Consider the following 17,359-nt stretch of genomic DNA (forward strand, 5'->3'; position numbering starts at 1 on the left):
CCAGAAGAAGCATAAAGCAAAACTGGTCCATGCAGCTCGGACGGGGCTCTGAAGTACAGTGCCGGCCTGTGTTTAAGTAAACCAAGACCACACGAGTCCACCATGACCAGAATGTGCCTGGGTTACTCAAAACAATGGCCAAAAGCATCGGTTCTTTCGGTCGTGTCGCTCTGTTACGTCGTAGTCTACCGTTCGACTTCCGTTTGAAGTTTGATAATACCCATGCGGAGATCAAGATACTTCAATACTCTATTTTCCGTCTCTCCCAAGGAAAATATGGTAGCTTCTGACGGTCGCATAGCTTCTCGAGAAAATAATTTCTGGTAGCCTGTGGCAAAGTTGATGTGTCGTATGAGCTGGATTCTGAATGAAAAGGGACTGAACTTCCTACGCTTAAGCACGCAGGGCATCCAGGAGAAAAATTACTTATCCTCAAAAGGCTGGTCTTTCATTTCTTCAAGTTTGTTCCAGAGTCACCCACATTCGGCTTTGTGTTGTACGCATCTTGTATTTCGTCAAGAGCGTTGGATCCTCGCCGCAAGTCATCGGCAGATAAGCTCTGCTTCCAAGTTTTAACAAGTTTTATGTTTTCTTAGCTTGGCATGTTCAAATCGTGTTTTACCGTCATTAGAACTTGCCGTTTCACAGGATCGTCGCCCATGTGATTGTGATCCTTTTTTATGGTAGTGCTACCGAATGTCAAGCGTCAAACTGCCAAAACGCTAAAACATTTCACGGAAGAACTCAGCCAGAAGCCATCGTCGCTTCTGTAGTAGACGAAGTAGATCATGTTCAACCACATGATCTACTTAAAGAGCCTTTGCTGGCTGACTGCGGTTATTGTATATTGAACACCATGCAGTCTTTGAAAGTACAGTTGTTTTGTACAATCAACCTATTCACACAACATGAAAAATTGCACGAATCATATGTCACAAATAACGCTGCACTTTGTGAAGTTCACCTTTGCGATTGTTACAAAACAAGTAATTCTACTACATTCATCATCATCATCAGCCTGACTACGTCCACTGCAGGACAAAGGCCTCTCCCATGTTCCGCCAGTTAACCCGGTCCTGTGCTTGCTGCTGCCTATTTATACCCGCAAAATTATTAATCTCATCTGTGCACCTAACCTTCTGTCTCCCCCTAACCCACTTGCCTTGTCTGGGAATTGCGCTAGTTACTTTTAATGACCAGCGATTATCCTGTCTACGCGCTACATGCCTGGCCCATGTCCATTTTCTCTTCTTGATTTCAACTATGATATCCTTAACCCCCATTTGTTTCCTAATCCACTCTGCTCTCTTCTTGTCTCTTAAGGTTACACCTATCATTTTTCTTTTCATTGCTCGCTGCGTCGTCCTCAATTTAAGCTGAACCCTCTTTGTAAGTCTCCAGGTTTCTGCTCCGTAGCTAAGTACCGGCAAGATACAGCTGTTATATACCTTCCTCTTGAGGGATAGTGGCAATCTACCTGTCATCATTTGAGAGTGCTTGCCAAATGTGCTCTACCCCCTTCTTATTCTTCTAGTTACTTCAATCTCGTGGTTCGGCTCCGCGGTTATTACCTGCCCTAAGTAGACATAGTCTTTTACAACTTTGAGTGCACTATTACCTAACTCGAAGCGCTGCTCTCTTCCGAGGTTGTTGTACATTACTTTCGTTTTCTGCAGATTAACTTTAAGACCCACCTTTCTGCTCTCCTTGTCCAACTCCATAATCATGAGTTGCAATTCGTCCCCTGAGTTACTCAGCAATGCAATGTCATCGGCGAAGCGCAGGTTACTAAGGTACTCTTCATTAACTCTTATCCCTAACTGTTCCCATTCTAGGCTTCTGAAAACCTCCTGTAAGCATGCGGTAAACAGCATAGGGGAGATTGTGTCCCCCTGCTTTACACCCTTCTTGATTGGTATTCTGTTGCTTTCTTTATGAAGCATTATGGTAGCAGTTGATCCCCTGTATATTTCTTCCAGGATGTTTATATATACTTCATCAACGCCCTAATTCCGCAGTGTCTGCATGATGGTTGATATTTCTACTGAATCAAAAGCCTTCTCGTAATCTATGAAGGCTATGTATAGTGGTTGGTTATATTCTGAGCATTTCTCTATGACCTGATTGATAGTATGAATGTGGTCGATTGTTAAGTAGCCTGTTTGAAATCCTGCTTGTTCCTTTGGTTGATTGAATTCTAATGTTTTCTTTACTCTGTTAGCAATTACCTTTGTAAATAGCTTGTATACTACAGAGAGCAAGCTAATCATCCTGTAATTCTTCAAGTCCTTGTCATCTCCTTTCTTATGTATTAAGATGATATTAGCGTTCTTCCAAGACTCTGGTACTCTTCCCGTCAGGAGACACCTCGTAAACAGGGTGGCTAGTTTTTCTAACACAATCTGTCCTCCGTCTTTCAGCAGATCTGATGTTACCTGATCCTCACCAGCAGCTTTGTCTCTTTGCATGCTCTCCAAAACTTTTCTGACTTCTTCTATCATTACTGGTGGGGTGTCATCTGGGTTACTGCTAGTTCTTATAGTATCAAGGTCGTGGTTGTCCCGACTACTGTACAGATATCTGTAAAACTCCTCCGCTATTTGAACTGTCCTGTCCATATTGGTAGTTATTTTGCCTACATTAATTGACATTAAACACGCGTGTATTCAATGTTTATTTATGTCACCATTTTTGTAGATTTTTGCACACACAGAATGAACTTTCAGTTGTGAATGAGCCCTAGATGGTGCGTGTATTCCATCCCTTCTCCTGCTTTTTTTTCTTTTTTTATCGTTCTAAGTACTATTTCAACACGTAGATATAGCGCCAGTGAAGGCTAGTCTACTCAACGAGCTTATTATAACAAGGTTGTTATTTTCAACTTGACAAGAGTGATGGAGAAAGTGGGTTCAACGACTCACGGTTCATCCTATGCACAGGAGCCCGCCCAGCAGCCAGTACACAAGCTCATGGACACCCCTGTTCACTGAGGAAGCCGCAGAACACGAATTCTACTGCCTGAGACACTAACACAGATTACTGACACAGTTACTATGAGTTCAACACAAGCTGCCGTGCAAGCTCCAACCCCTTCTATGCCAATATACTGCACCGTCCAGAATCCGCTCATGCCTAACCTCTTTCACGGAGACCAGCATGATGTTGACTGGGTGAGCTTGAACGTGTCGCAGCGATCTATTACTAGAATTAAGCCACTAATATCCGAAACAAGCACACCTGCTTAAAGGATGTGGTTAAAGGACGGTGCCCAGATGTGGTTTCTGAACAGGAATAATATTCTGACATCTTGGCGCGAGTTCTAGCATCGCCTTCTGGAGACCTACAGGAGTTCCAACCGCCGCGAACGGGCGGAGCGTGCACTGCAATCACACATCCTGATGCCAAACGATACCGTCTCGATGTACGTCGAGGACATGACACAGCTTTTCAAGCCAGCAGATCCTGTAATGGCAGAAGAAAAGAAGTTTCGCCACCTTATACGTGATGTAAAGGAACAACATTTTGCTGGTTTGGTGTGTAGTCCTCCCAAGAGTGTACCTGGGTTCTTTACTGAAGCAGCAATAATGGAACAATCAATGCACCAATGGTCTGCCATATTTGACCATCAAGTGAATGCCGCATCAACTCCTGAATTTTTCGCCACCCCAGGGAGCAAGAGCACCGAATATATATTCCCAAATCGTTCGCTCTGTTGTTCGCAAAGAAACGAAAGAGTTGTACGGGACTATACAAGCCGAGGTCGGTTCCATCACCGGTGTCATCAGTGAGAAGGTCCAGCCCAATCCACCGATGTCGATTGATGCGGAAACACCTCCTGTGTCTACTGATAGTCACCGCCGTACATATGCGAAAGCCTTAGAATCTGCCACCCCTCTTTCAAGCCCCGGAGTATCGACCCAGACAATGCCACACGTCCTGATACAGACAATTTCATACGTCCCGATTCAAACAATAATGCCATCAGTCACGATTCAGTCATCGATGGTCTCCGAGTACCCACGCGAAGAAGTGACAGGGCCACAAAATGGCTCTTCAATCTACAAACGCTCGCCTAGCACCATGGTTTTGCGAGCTATTATTTTCCCCGAAGACCCAAAGGACGCTCGCACACACACCATCTAGACCTGACGTTATACTCCTGGTGACTAAAACAAGAAGTTGTGTGCGGGGTTCTCAATATGAAATTGTGGTGTAAACGCTGCACACCGGCTACACCGCACCTAGCTGTAGCAAACAACCTTCATTTTCTTGGCCCAAAGTTTGACTGCAGCGCCACAATGATGGGAACTGTGGCCGCCCACCTGCTCTCCACAGGCGAAGCAGGGAATTCAGAAACTGAAGAAGTATCTATAAACATTGTTGTCACTTGCATTGCCATCGCCGCTGTAGAAAGTGTGGATTCAGGTTGAGCACGACAGTCGCTTGGAGACGCCGCGATTCGTGACATCGCGAATCAATTTTGCTTCGATCGGCTCTTTGCAGAACCGCCATTCCAAAATGAACACCATTCCAAGCAGCAATAAGGAGGTGCCCAAGGATGCATGCTTTGGCCGTGCTCGCTGGTGCACCTCAACTAGCTATATTTATGTGTTTTAGCGTGCACAGGATCCAGGTATACGCAAAGCAGTCAATAGAATATCAGTATAGAGAACGCACACCAGCGGAGAAATAGAAAACATTCCCTGCTTGCCAGGTTCTTCTTTGCACCTCCAAATGGCACCACCTATCTGACATCTCACGGTCACGGTGGCAGTAACCCGGTATTACATGGACGCAAAGGAGCCTACGGATAAACTAAAATTCACTATTAATGATTTGAAAGCAGACATTAGACAGATGTCTATCTGGTTGGGTAGATAAACTGAGAAATGATTTTAACTCTAACAAAAAAGTGCGTGAAAATCCGTAAACCCAGGCCTGCCGCGGTGGCCTAGTGGCTAAGGTACTCGGCTGCTGACCCGCTGGTCGGGGGATCGAATCCCGGCTGTGGCGGCTGCATTTCCTAAGGAGGCGAAAATGCTGTAGCCCCGCGTGCTCAGATTTGGGCGCATGTTAAGGAACCCCAGGTGGTCGAAATTTCCGGAGCCGTCCACTATGGCGTCCCTCATAATTATATGGTGATTTTGGGACGTTAAACCCCACATTCATGACTTCTTTGCCCAAAAAAATTACACGACCACAAGGAAAAGAGGCAAACAACACGGGCGCAAACTCACAACTGGTTTATTTTGAACAACGAACTGTACTTATATCTTCACGTAGCCCACGCGCCCCCCCATCGGTGGATCCAGGAACAAACGAGATAACCAAAAGAAGCTCATTCAGCCCTACGTCATGATAAGAACCACAAAACGACAAAAAATAAAGAGTTCACGCATCTGCAGACGGATTGTTGCACGTGCCTTTCAAAAAGTTAAATTCTTTATCGGACAAGGTGACGGAAGCTTGGCTAATACATTTTTCTCCCATGTTTCTAATATGGAATACTTCAATCAACTCCCTGTTAATTTTTCTCTTGTGAGTTGACAGAATCTTTGTGTCTGTAAAAATTGGTACGCACCCACAAGACTTGCAGTGATCCACCAGATGTGTTCGTCCTGAACTACGTAATGCCGAGTCATGCTTCCTCAACCGTGTGTTTACACACCTTCCAGATTGCCCGACATAAGATCTGCCAAAGCTGAACGGAACCTGGTATACCACTGCTGTTCTGCAAGACCGGTATTGTTGGCTGTGTTTCATCTGGCAGCTGTTCTTACTCTGCGTAGTGCCGGACTCCATCATGTTCCGAAGTCGTGGACACAACTTAGACAGCTTGTTGGGTGCTGTAAAAACCGAGGTTACTCCGTATCTCGCTGCTACGTTTTTCAAGCCATGGGACAACCTATGAACATATGGGAGAACTGCAAGCTTTCTTTTTTCACTTTGTACTCTTCTGAGACTTCTTTCCGTACCTTTTATCACTGGGATGAGTTTTTTGCAAATAGTGTTCAGCAAATGGCTGGGATACCCAGCTGCCCTGAGCCTGCTTAGCTGGTCCTGAAAGCTGGAAGCAATCTCGTGCACACACGACCGAAGCAACGAAAATCTAAGGCATGAGGACACTATCGCATTTTTTATTACTTTTGAGTGACTAGATGCAAAATTTAGCAGTGGTTTTTTGGCTCGTGGACTATACCGCCAACACACGTGATCTGCCTTGAAGAGCAACTTGATGTCCAGAAACTGTAAAGAATTGTCTTGTACAAACTCTATTGTGAACTTCAGCCCACAGGAATTCTCTCTAAACACCTTGAGAACATTGATGACGTTCTGGTTATAGTTAACTTTAGGTACGAGTACAAGATAGTCGTCCACGTACCGGAAAATGTGTTCCGCAGTCCCTGCTAGACTATCTGACACTTTTCTATCAACGCGACTGAGGAAAATGTCACTTAGAATGGGTGCTACAGCCGACCCGATACATACACCAGCCTTCTGCACATATAGGTCCTTGCCAAAACCAACAACAGTGGACTGTAAATACACCATGAGGAGTTCCGGAAATGCCTCCACTGTTAACCCGCACCTTGACCGGAACTCCAACTCATGAATGAGTACCAACTCGCCCAACTTTCAGTACTGTTGTTATAAACCCCACATATCGATCAATCAATCAAAATGTGTAAGCCCGATGTTTCGGAACCGGCTTGCTTCCTTTCTCAGGGAGTACTGGGCTACATTGTAGAGGCGTCTTCAAGGCCTCGCGGGGCGGTTAATTACCCCCCTCCTCTCCCGTCTTGCCGCGGAGCATAGTCCGCATGCATACATCGAGGGAAGGGTTCCGAAAGAACAGTTGACGTCTTGGACCATTTGCTGTGTATGCCACGACTTGAGTAGTGACTTTCTCCTCCAGTTAGTCTCGCTTTCAACGATAGTCATTGCGTCAAAATTTATCCGGTGGTCAAACGTTTAAGAATGCTTGGCAACGACGCTGTGCTCCTTGTAGAGCTTCCGGACGTGATATGCGTGTTGTTTGAGTCATTGCGGTAGATTTTTTATCTCGTCGATATACGAAGAAAGGCACTTGATGCACGAGAATTTGTAAACGACACTGGGAGTCCCATCCGTTGTTAGCCAGTTGGCCGGTATTTCAGGCGGGGGAAGAGGGGGCCCAGCCAGTAATGGAAGTGCTGCTCCAATTGCTCTAAACTGCTCTAAAAGGGAAATGCTGCTCCAAAGTGCAATATTTACTTGTAACTGCTTCAAACCTACTCCAAAACGGTGTTGGCAAACTAAAAAGAATGAAGTTGAATCATGTGACCATCCCGTGAGCTTAAGCGAAACCAAAAGCAAGCTGTATACACACTATCATCCTAGTATGCAACTCAGCGCCGGAAATCCAGAAAAATTACAAGGGGTGGCACATAACTGGCCATGGTGGCCAATTCGTATTATTAATATGGGCTGTATTTTTATTTATATAAAAATTAAATCGTTTTTTTTTTTCAAATAGAATTTTCAAAAACAATTATGCGGTCCGAGCTCTAGCAATCGCATTGTTCTATTCAGTCTTTTTTTCCACCTTTTCGCGATTTCCATTGTTCACACAGGTGATAGGCATTTACCACAGGTACGCAGTAACAGATAAAGAACCTTTGAAAATGTTGATCGCGCTATGCTTAACTGTCAGCTCAATTATATAACAGGCTCAAGCTTATTCTCAAGGACACTTGCAAAGGCTGTCCTCCCCAGCCTGAACACAAAAAATTCCGGACTCCTTTGACCCTCCCCCGCCCCCATGATTTACCAAGGATGCTGCTATATGGCTTGTATACTAGCTGCCCACTAGCATACAGCATGTTTAATAATAAATATTTATTAGATGCTTAAATGATGTTTTAGACTGCAGAAGTTGTTAGGAACATGTGTCTGCTCCAAAAACGCCAATAGCAACCTTAAGCTAAAGCATTTTTTTTCTGATCCCAAGACACTTAAGGGGGCAGACTGGTCTTTGGGACCAAAAAGTGACAAAAGTTCATTTTTTTAAAATTGACATATTTGGTTTCTACAAGGATCTGTCTATCTTTCTGCAAATTTTCACACACCAGGTAGTGGTAATTTTTTTGTAATATCATTCTAACTATCCCGATTCTCGGTGCTGTTAACATGCAGAACCGGCAAAAAAATGTGGAACCAACTTCGAGTCTTCTTTATAATTTGCCGGCACCTATGTTGGAAGCTCTGCTACGAGTTTATGAGTACTTTATGAGGATTTCATAACATGCGCACCATGATTGTTGCTTTTTGAAGAAGCTGTGTGTTTTCAATTTTTTCCATTTTTCTCAAAAAAGTAAATTTACGACTGTTCAATTTTGCGGCCCCAATATCTCTGCAGCTAGAGTGAGTACAACAATAAATCTTTTTGCAATGGAAACGTGTATGTGTATAGAATGCAAGTATGGGAGCAAAATTTAAAGCACAAGCCTTTAAATAATTACTCACCAAAATTATGACACGGTTTCGACTGCTTTTGAAAATGGATAGCTAATTTTGCTGTCAAATAACTAAGAAAAGCCTAAAAACAAAAAAATCTTGCATACTTTCAATACATAGTTATTAGTCTATGATGGCATATCTTAAATATTACTTTTATTTAGCACTTTTTTTTCTATGGTGGCCTTAAACAATAGGGGGTGAACTTCAGTTATCTCAGGAACAAGATGATTTACAGGAAAACTAATTAAATATCTGAAATCAGCAGAAATAACTGCATAATCCTGTGCAGTTTGATCAAGATCACTGAAGAAATAAACAAAAAAGTGTCTAAAACTACTCTGCCCTCTTGAGCCTGCTCCAAAGCACCATTTTTCCTGCTGCAGAATCTGCTTCAAAAAGCAAAATGTCACTTCCATCACTGGCGTACTTCGCACTGCGCACGTGCCTTCATAGGCATGTGCGCGATGCGAACCCCCTCCCTTTTTTTTTTTTTTTTTTTCAAGACCCTGCGCCAACATCTTGCTGGTTCTTTGGACGTATGGGACCGGTGTGCATTTCATAGGGCTGCCAATTAATGCTGATTGGGGTTTTCGTATCCTCTGTTGCTCTGCGCAGTGGGTGATGGCTTGTATCAAGTTTTTTGGATACCCGTTTTTTCGGAGGTCCACATTTACGCAGGCTTCTCCTTTCTTTCGCTCCGAGTCATTGGAGTTCTTGGCTCTTAGGAGTAACGTGGTCACAACTGAGCCCTTATGGCAGGCAGGATGAGCTACCACATTGAAGGTAGCGGCCGGTGTACGTTGGCTTCCGGTGAACAGAGAACTACAAGCCGTTGCGCTTTCTTGCCACCTGGACCTCGAGAAAGGACAAGGCTGCAGTCGCTTTCACACTCGGCCGTGAATTGTATGGCTGGGTGCACGAGATTTAGATGCTGTCTGAAGTTTTCAATTTCAGATGTGACGCAAAAGCAATCGTCCATATAACGAAGAAAGAGCTTGGGTCGCGGCGAGAGGGCGCCGACTGCAATCGAATAAAAAAATGTTGGCCAAAGATGAGGTTACCGCGCACAAAATGTGAACAGAAAGCGATAATTTAAACAATAAATCACCTTACTGTGTCAGGCACGTGAGATTCGTAACTTGGCAAGCTCCGGTGAGAACAGTAGGCCACGTACAGGGCACTTTCAGTAATTAGAAATCAGTTAAACAGAACTGCTGCCTCTAGCACAACTGGCTTCGTACCTGAATTCTGCATCCCTGCTCATCTCTCAGTAAACGGAGCTCTAGTTAAATGAAACACATTTTCCTGGTCTCTTTAGGTTCCACTTAAAAAGTGTACTGTACTGCTTTCTGATAGTTGTTAACCGTCGTACACGAGAACGGCTCACCACCGCCTCTCGCACTAAGAGATGCGTAGACGCCGCTGTTCTCATCTAGGAATACTAGGCTTCCTTCGCTGAGGTACACAAAAGCATAGTGTGGAAGGAAAACAACGAAGCTACGGCGCCAACCATTTTTGTAAAAGTGGTTGCGAGCTTCAAAAACAACCGCTTTCGACCTCAGACAACATAAAAGAAACTTGTGATCATGAAGACCAACACTCACTGTAGGCTTCTGACACATTACATCATCTTAGAAGTGTAACAGCTGCATAAAAATTCACCTTGAGAACTTCAGCTGGTTATCAACAGCGTGGTCATATGAGTGGTGATGCAGATGACACGAGACGCCCGCATGCCCTCCTAATCCCACAACCCCCCTGCAAAAGCACATGCCTTCCGCCACACTTTTCACTCTGCTGCTCGCATTGTAAGGGCCTCTCCTCAGCTTTCTTTCTTCCATGATCACACCGAACACGTAGCACTAGTGCCGATATCGCCAAGCACTTGGTTTTCTATTAAGCACTCATGCACTGTTTGCCGTCAAAATAAAGTAACTTCCAGGTGACAGATGCGACTCAAACTTGGCCCAGATGACGTACAGGCACCGAGCAACAAAATAAAGGGCACATCTCGATTCTAAAGTTTGATGTCAGTGCTCCATTAGGTGTACACTTCTTTCCTACATTGAATGGCAGTCGCTTCTGAATTTCGACCTGCACTTACAAAATATTTTCAAGCTTGCTGCTGTATATGGGCTTTTTGGTTAATACTGATTATGATGTTACTTTGCCGAAGCTTGTGAATATTTGTTTCAAATAAATGTCGCGTAAATGCCAAGCTGTTTTGTTAATGGTTTTATTACTATTTCAGGCCTCCTTTGAAAATAGTTCTGTTACCGTATGCAAATCATTGTATTTACTCGCATAATGAACGCACTTTTTGTCTTGAAAAATCGGCAAAGTTTGTCTCGCGTTTATTACGCGGAGTAAATTTTGATTGATATGTGAGGTTTAGCGTCCCAAAACCACCATATGATTATGAGAGACGCCGTAGTAGAGGGCTCCAGAAATTTCGAACACCTGTGGTTTTTTACTTACACTTAAATCTGAGCACACGGGCCTACAACATTTCCGCCTCCATCGAAAAAGCAGCCGCCGCACCCGGATTCGATCCCGCAACCTGCGGGTCAGCAGCCGAGTACCTTAGCCACTAGACCACCGCTGCAAGGCGCGGGTTATATTTTATGAAAACTTCTTCAGAAAGAGCAAAAAATGTGGCAATGCAAAAAAAAGTTAGGTCGCTTAGGCTTTAGCAATTTACATACGCGTACACTGTTTGGAAACAGCTTCTTCGTCGCACTTTACTCATCTTAGGTGGTAGATGACGCTATCTTCTGCAAGCTGAACCTAAGCCGCTTGTGCATGCCATAAAAGTGTTTTGCAGCTATCTTTTCTCACAATCATTTAACCCCAACAGTGGTATCTGCGGTGATCTCGAAGGGCACCCAAAAGCGTGCGCTACGACGCACTTTGCCAACTTCGCGGCAACCTCACACGATGACCGTGACGAGGCGGTTAACACTGTAGCAAGTAACCAACATTGCAGCAAGCTGCCCTTCAATCATCAAAACAAACCCTCGATAACAAGATTAACGGCAAAATACGGTCGCCGTCTCACTTCTACATAAGAAGTTCCTGTACACGCCCAGAACAAGCAAAGCGAGAATTGGGGGTGCTACCACGTTGCAGAAATCGTCACGATTTTTTCTGGACAACCAGCCATTTTTTCTGGTTTTCGAGAAACCTGTGATGCTATAGCAATGAATGACCCTTCACGACAGCCAATCGTGTCGTCATCGCTCGAAAATCGCCTGTACACGATTGGGCTTTCTTCGTATTCGCAGGAAGCAACCTTTGGTTGGCGCAGGCAGTTTCGTGACCTTCGCTCGCTGTGTGCTTATCAGCTGCAATGTCTCTACGCTCCCACTGTTCATGAACCGAGCAGCTGCAATGTCTCTATGCTCGCATTGTTCCTGAACCCCGCTGTGGCGCACAGATAAAGAATACAGGGGTCATGCCGCAAACAGATAGAAAAAAAAAAACAATATGACACGTGGCAACGGGTAAAGGGGGAAAGCGAGCGAGCCAAGATGGCTCGGCAAAATAAAAAACAAAACAGAAGAGATCGAACGGGTGAGGAGGCGCCAGGTGTCAGCTAGTGGGACTACAGCCGATGAATATAGGTGGTGCATTTATACGTGGGGAAAAAAATCCAAGTTTTGATCACTGAAGTTGGGGGTGCATTTATTATGCAAGTGCGTTCAATATGCGAGTAAATACAGTATTCAAATATACTAGGATTTGATTCAGTTGGTAAATTCACCACTCACATGCACCTAAGCATATGTATGGCCCTGCACCCCTCTCCCACCCACTAGGCTCATTATGGGAGGGAATGCATGTCCACTCGTGGTGTCACACAGCACATTTGGTTCAACAATCTCCTTAGCTCAAAGCCCGTTTCATTACACTCCAGTGTCACCGAAATGCAAGTTAACTGCAAGTACAAGTCTGTCATGAGCTCACATGCACAAACACGGTGTTCAATGAAAGGACAGCAATGGTTGCAGTAAAATGACAAGTTGGGCCAGTAGCTTTCGATTATATGCAACTACCATCACATGATTGTATACCTACTAGTACATTGTATATTGCTACTACTGCCGCAAGCTGGTGATGGTCACCAAGGTGGAAAGGTGGGCATGTTGGTATTCCATGTTTAAGAAGGGTAAGAGCGCACTGAATACGAATACACAAAGAAAGGACACACACATAGCGCTACTTTCAACAGTTTATTTTTGTGATCACAACTCTACTTATAGGGCACAACGATAAGCACAACTCCTGCGCAGAAGTAACCGCAACATTACTACGCATCATAAAGGACACCTGGGCAATCTTTTTGAGATTATGTGAAACCGCGTGCACGTAAGGTAACACCCTTGTGCGATTCCCTTGCTCAAATAATTTCGCCGCATTTCGGTTTTTGTTTTTGCTGTCCCTCAAGATACATTCAACTATGGAGACGAGCAAAGCCTGGGGAAACCCGGCAACCAGCAACCTCTTCCTTTGCTGATCGAAACAGAATTGGACCATATGGGGACACGACTTCGTTAGGGCATTCTCGAAGCAAAGCTTCGAAATCACCCTCTTAACTAATTTGGAATGTGCTGAATGGTAGGGAAGAAGGGGTTTACTTGCACGAGGTTCATAATGCCAACAGGCATGATCGCAGTCGAACGACAGGCGAAGGTCCAGAAACCTCATGGTGCCATTCTGCAGAAGCTCATGCGTCACCTCTAAGGGCTCAAGACAACCCTTGATTACTGGTAAAAGGCCATTGAACTCAGCAGCTAGCTGCTCAGCAGGACAATTCACAAAAAGCAAGAAATCATCTACATATCTAAAAGTTCTAGCTACCTTAGTACCGTTCAACCTTTCCGACATCTTCACACAAAACTCAGCTAAAACAAGTCACTCAGTCGGGGAGCCAGGCAAGAACCAATGCAGATGACTCTTTTCTGCAGCTGTGCACAATCCTATCATAAAATAAAGGTAGACTTAAGGTAGCACGTCAGAAGTTCTAAGAAATGCCCACATGAAAGACCAACCTCATTTCGAAATCTAATTACACCATATTCATCAATGACTTTTTCAACAGAACGTAACAAATCTTGATGAGGAATAGAGTAAAACAAATCTTTTACATCAATAGAAAAGGCCTGGAGGCTTAAGTCATGGTTGATGTTCATAAATTTAATAACCTCTTCCGAATTCCTGACAAGGAAAGGGTCACAGGTAGGTAAAATACCAAGCTTTGCTTGCAAAAACAACGCTACTTGTTTTTGCCAAATGTCGCGTTCAGAGATTGTAACTCTGAATGGCACATCTACTTTATGTGTCTTTGCTGTGAAAAACACTGCTAAACAATCGCGCGTTTCCTTCTCAATTATTCTGACCAATTTATCTAGCTTCAACCACTTACACAGCTTCTTAGCCTCACTCCTTATTTTTGGAAGACACACATTATTGCGACTGTCAAACACCGCAGAGATGGCTTCACCAGCCTTTTCGTGGTACTGAACAGAGGAGAATACTGCGAATCCGCCCTCTTTGTCCGCAGGCAACACACACAACGAATTATCGACCAAATAAGAGCCAACACACTTAATAGAGAGTTTTGAATCGGGCATCTTACATCGAGAGACGACGTCCACACCTGCTGAGACGATGCGGCCCGCTTCCTCTTCTGGCACATCCTTTGAGATCTGTCTAACCAAAGACAACAATTCATGGCGTGACTTTAGTTTCGACCACAAACTTCGGCCCTAAAGAAAGGGCCTTCTTGACCGGTTCTGGTAGATACACACCCTCAGACATGTGAACAGGATTTGTGGGTGCAGGATTCTTCGCAGGAAGACGCGTCCGGAGATACGCCAGCTCCCGCTGCCATAAGAATTCAGTAGTCCTGTTGATCAGCTTGAGGTATTCCTGAAGAACTTTTCTAAATGTTCCAGCCTTCCGTTCGCCTTGAATTTGTAGCTCCAGATAATGGCTGTACAACCGCACTTGCCTTTGCCATTCAGGCTTGAGTATCTTGCAAATCCTCAAAGCATGTCCAGTCGAAGGCAAGAATCCGCAGAACAGAATACTGAGCTCAAGTGGGATCACCTTATTGCGAACAGAGAACGTAAGCGACCGGCATTTGCACTCCATGGCAGAAATTAATGCAACAGTAGCACTTGGATCACGAAGAAAACTCAGGATAGGGCCCGTTGTACTAGAAATGAAGACGAGAAATGCAAACGAAAATCGGGGGTGCAAAACTAATCACAAAATTAAGTTTGCTGAGTGCGCTGTGTGTGTCGTGTATTGCCTGCTGCTATCTTGTGGTCACTGCTACGTCGGACAAACCGGTCGTTGCTTGAATGACCGGCTGCGTGAGCATCATTACAATCTAAAAAAACGGGGCAGGTGGGTTCTTAGCAATACATTGTAAAAAGTGTGGTTGTATGCCCCTGTTCAACACGTGCGCGGTTTTGTCAAGAAATAGAAATCAGCTTACACGCGAGATAATAGAGGCAGGAGAGATTGAAAAGTTGGGTGACAGGTGTGTTAGTATGCCTTCTATTGCGCTGACGAAGAAGGAATTCGATTTCCTTGGAGTCCATTATGATGCCTAGTAATGTTGCGGTTACTTCTGCGCAGGAGTTGTGCTTACCGTTGTGCCCTCTAAGTAGAGTTGTGATCACAAAAATAAACTGTTGAAAGCAGCGCTATGTGTGTATGTGTGTGTCCTTTCTTTGTGTATTCGTATTCAGTGCGCTCTTACCCTTCTTAAACTGGTGATGGTGATAAAGGTTGACTGTGAACACACGTGATCGTGTGCCCAGAAAATGAAACTAAGCTTACACATGGAAACGTCGAGTAGTCTGACCATTGGTGGAATGTGTCGTATTTTACACCTAAGTCATCGAACCGCTCTTGACTAAACTTCATGGCATAGTCTTAACAGAATGGTCTCAAACATTCGTAAAGCTTTTCACACATCGCGGTGTGCGCCGAACGGTGCAAACAGTCTTTACGGGTGAAACCCGAACACATCAAAAACAGCTATAAATGCACATGGTACTGTTATTATTAGCCATAGTAATTTTCACACTTGACTTCCGCATTCAAATCTAAAAAGTATAAAAATAAATGAAAGCAAGAGATGTTCTTACCACTTGGTCCAAATCCACTTGCCAGTTTTCCCAGCAGAGAGGAGATGACAAGCTTTAATGAACACTTGAATGCTGTGCCTCTTAATGCTATCCAGTGCCTGTAGAACAACAAATCAATCATCTCTGCAGTGGTCAGCAAACCCAAGTACAGTCCACAGTCAGTAAACAGAAATCTGTTGAACAGAACTGCTGCCTAAATGAAACCGCCTCTGATATGACTGGTTTCGTATTTTACAGTCGAACCCCGCTACAACGAAACTGACGGGGCACAGAAAAAGTTTTGTTGAAGCAAAAATTTTGTTGTAGTGAAATTGAAAAAATATAGCAGATCTTAACTAGCAAAACAAAGGAACGTTTATTTTCAAAATTCAAAAATTGTCCGCTGCTTTTTATTTTATCCCAGCAGCGTCACGACGCGATTCTCACCCATGCATTGCGAGGCCATGGTGAAAAGCACGCTGAAACAATGACTACAATCACTTTCGTGAACAAACCAAACAGTTGCATTAACACGTTAACACCAGCAGCTGTCCGCCATCAAAACGCCGAGACGGCAGCAGGGTATTGTGAAGCGTTCACTTCTGCCTTATTTATTTATTTATTTATTACAAGTACCTACATCGCCCATTGGGCATTGTTGTAGGGGGGGTTACAGTAGAAAATAGAATACAAAACAGCAAAATTATTTGATGCCTTTCTTATTATCTATCAATCGCGGCTAGCTGATTTTGTTGATAATGCGGACGAACAGCCACTATGATTAGTTACCACACTGGCCAAGCGCGAACAAAATGATAAGCATTGAAATCGGAAAAAGCATCGTTTCGCAGATGCACCCAGCAGCTGCACGAAAGAAACCATGAACTAAACAACTGAGCTTCAGCTTCGGATCATCTGCGGCTATACAGTAAACCCAATCTTTAACATTTTGATGCATTTTCAGAACCTGAAAATACGCCGATGAAGTCTAAAAACGCCAGGCCTGTGCGGCAGGCGCAGCACAGTCAGAGCGACAGCTAGCAACTACTGCAAGCACACTTGTTTGACACCCACTAGGACAATAATATTCTTTGGGGGTAGTGTATAAGCTAAAATTTGCCATGCTATTTTTCGTCATTCTTCTGAGAAGTGTGGTATTCGCAAAACTATTACAAGGAATTTTGTGCCAATTGTTCATGCAGGGCTGACGACGATGGGGAATCAAGCCTGAAGTCCGCATGTGGCACAGTTCATAGCTGAACAAAAACCAAATTTTTCTAATGGGTTTGAGCATTGAATGACCCACTCGTTACGCTATTCGCATTGTGGGACCACTGCTTGGTTTTTTGCTGTTTTAAAATGCTTTATAAGTCGTATTAACGCAATTGCTTTCCCTACATCAAGCCAGCCTATAAGAAGCCAAAGGAACGCATGGTGGCGCTGCGACTCCGGACAGGCAGCGCCATCTTTGGTAGAAATGTAGAAATCAGGGATGTAGATGGCGCGTTTTCCCTTCGCTCCAATGCGCTGCGGCTCGCTTACGTGCTCGTGCAAAGAGCGCGTGCTGCGTTTGAGTCACTTCACAATGTACCGCCTGCAGTGCGGCTTCACAAAGATCTCTGAGCTGGACAAGCACTTCCAAGAATCGAACCAAAGTAGTAAAGCTCGTTAGTCAAGTTTATGATGCGGAGCAGACGACGGAAGACAAGGATGCCCGA

At 44.3% G+C, this 17,359-nt stretch overlaps 1 protein-coding gene across 5 annotated transcripts in view; it reads right to left on the reverse strand.

Annotated features, from left to right (window-relative positions):
• Swt1 (Swt1 RNA endoribonuclease) overlaps positions 1-17,359 on the reverse strand; it is a 323,033-nt gene that overhangs the window by 11,632 nt on the left and 294,042 nt on the right. For all 5 annotated transcript variants that reach the window (XM_075880970.1, XM_037412977.2, XM_037412978.2 and 2 more), the window contains one exon: positions 15,663-15,760. In XM_075880970.1, the coding sequence (XP_075737085.1) occupies positions 15,663-15,760 (98 nt within the window). The remainder of the gene's footprint in view (positions 1-15,662; positions 15,761-17,359) is intronic.

This window comes from Rhipicephalus microplus, chromosome X, assembly GCF_043290135.1.
Source record: "Rhipicephalus microplus isolate Deutch F79 chromosome X, USDA_Rmic, whole genome shotgun sequence".
NCBI classification, from domain to species: Eukaryota; Metazoa; Arthropoda; class Arachnida; order Ixodida; family Ixodidae; genus Rhipicephalus; species Rhipicephalus microplus.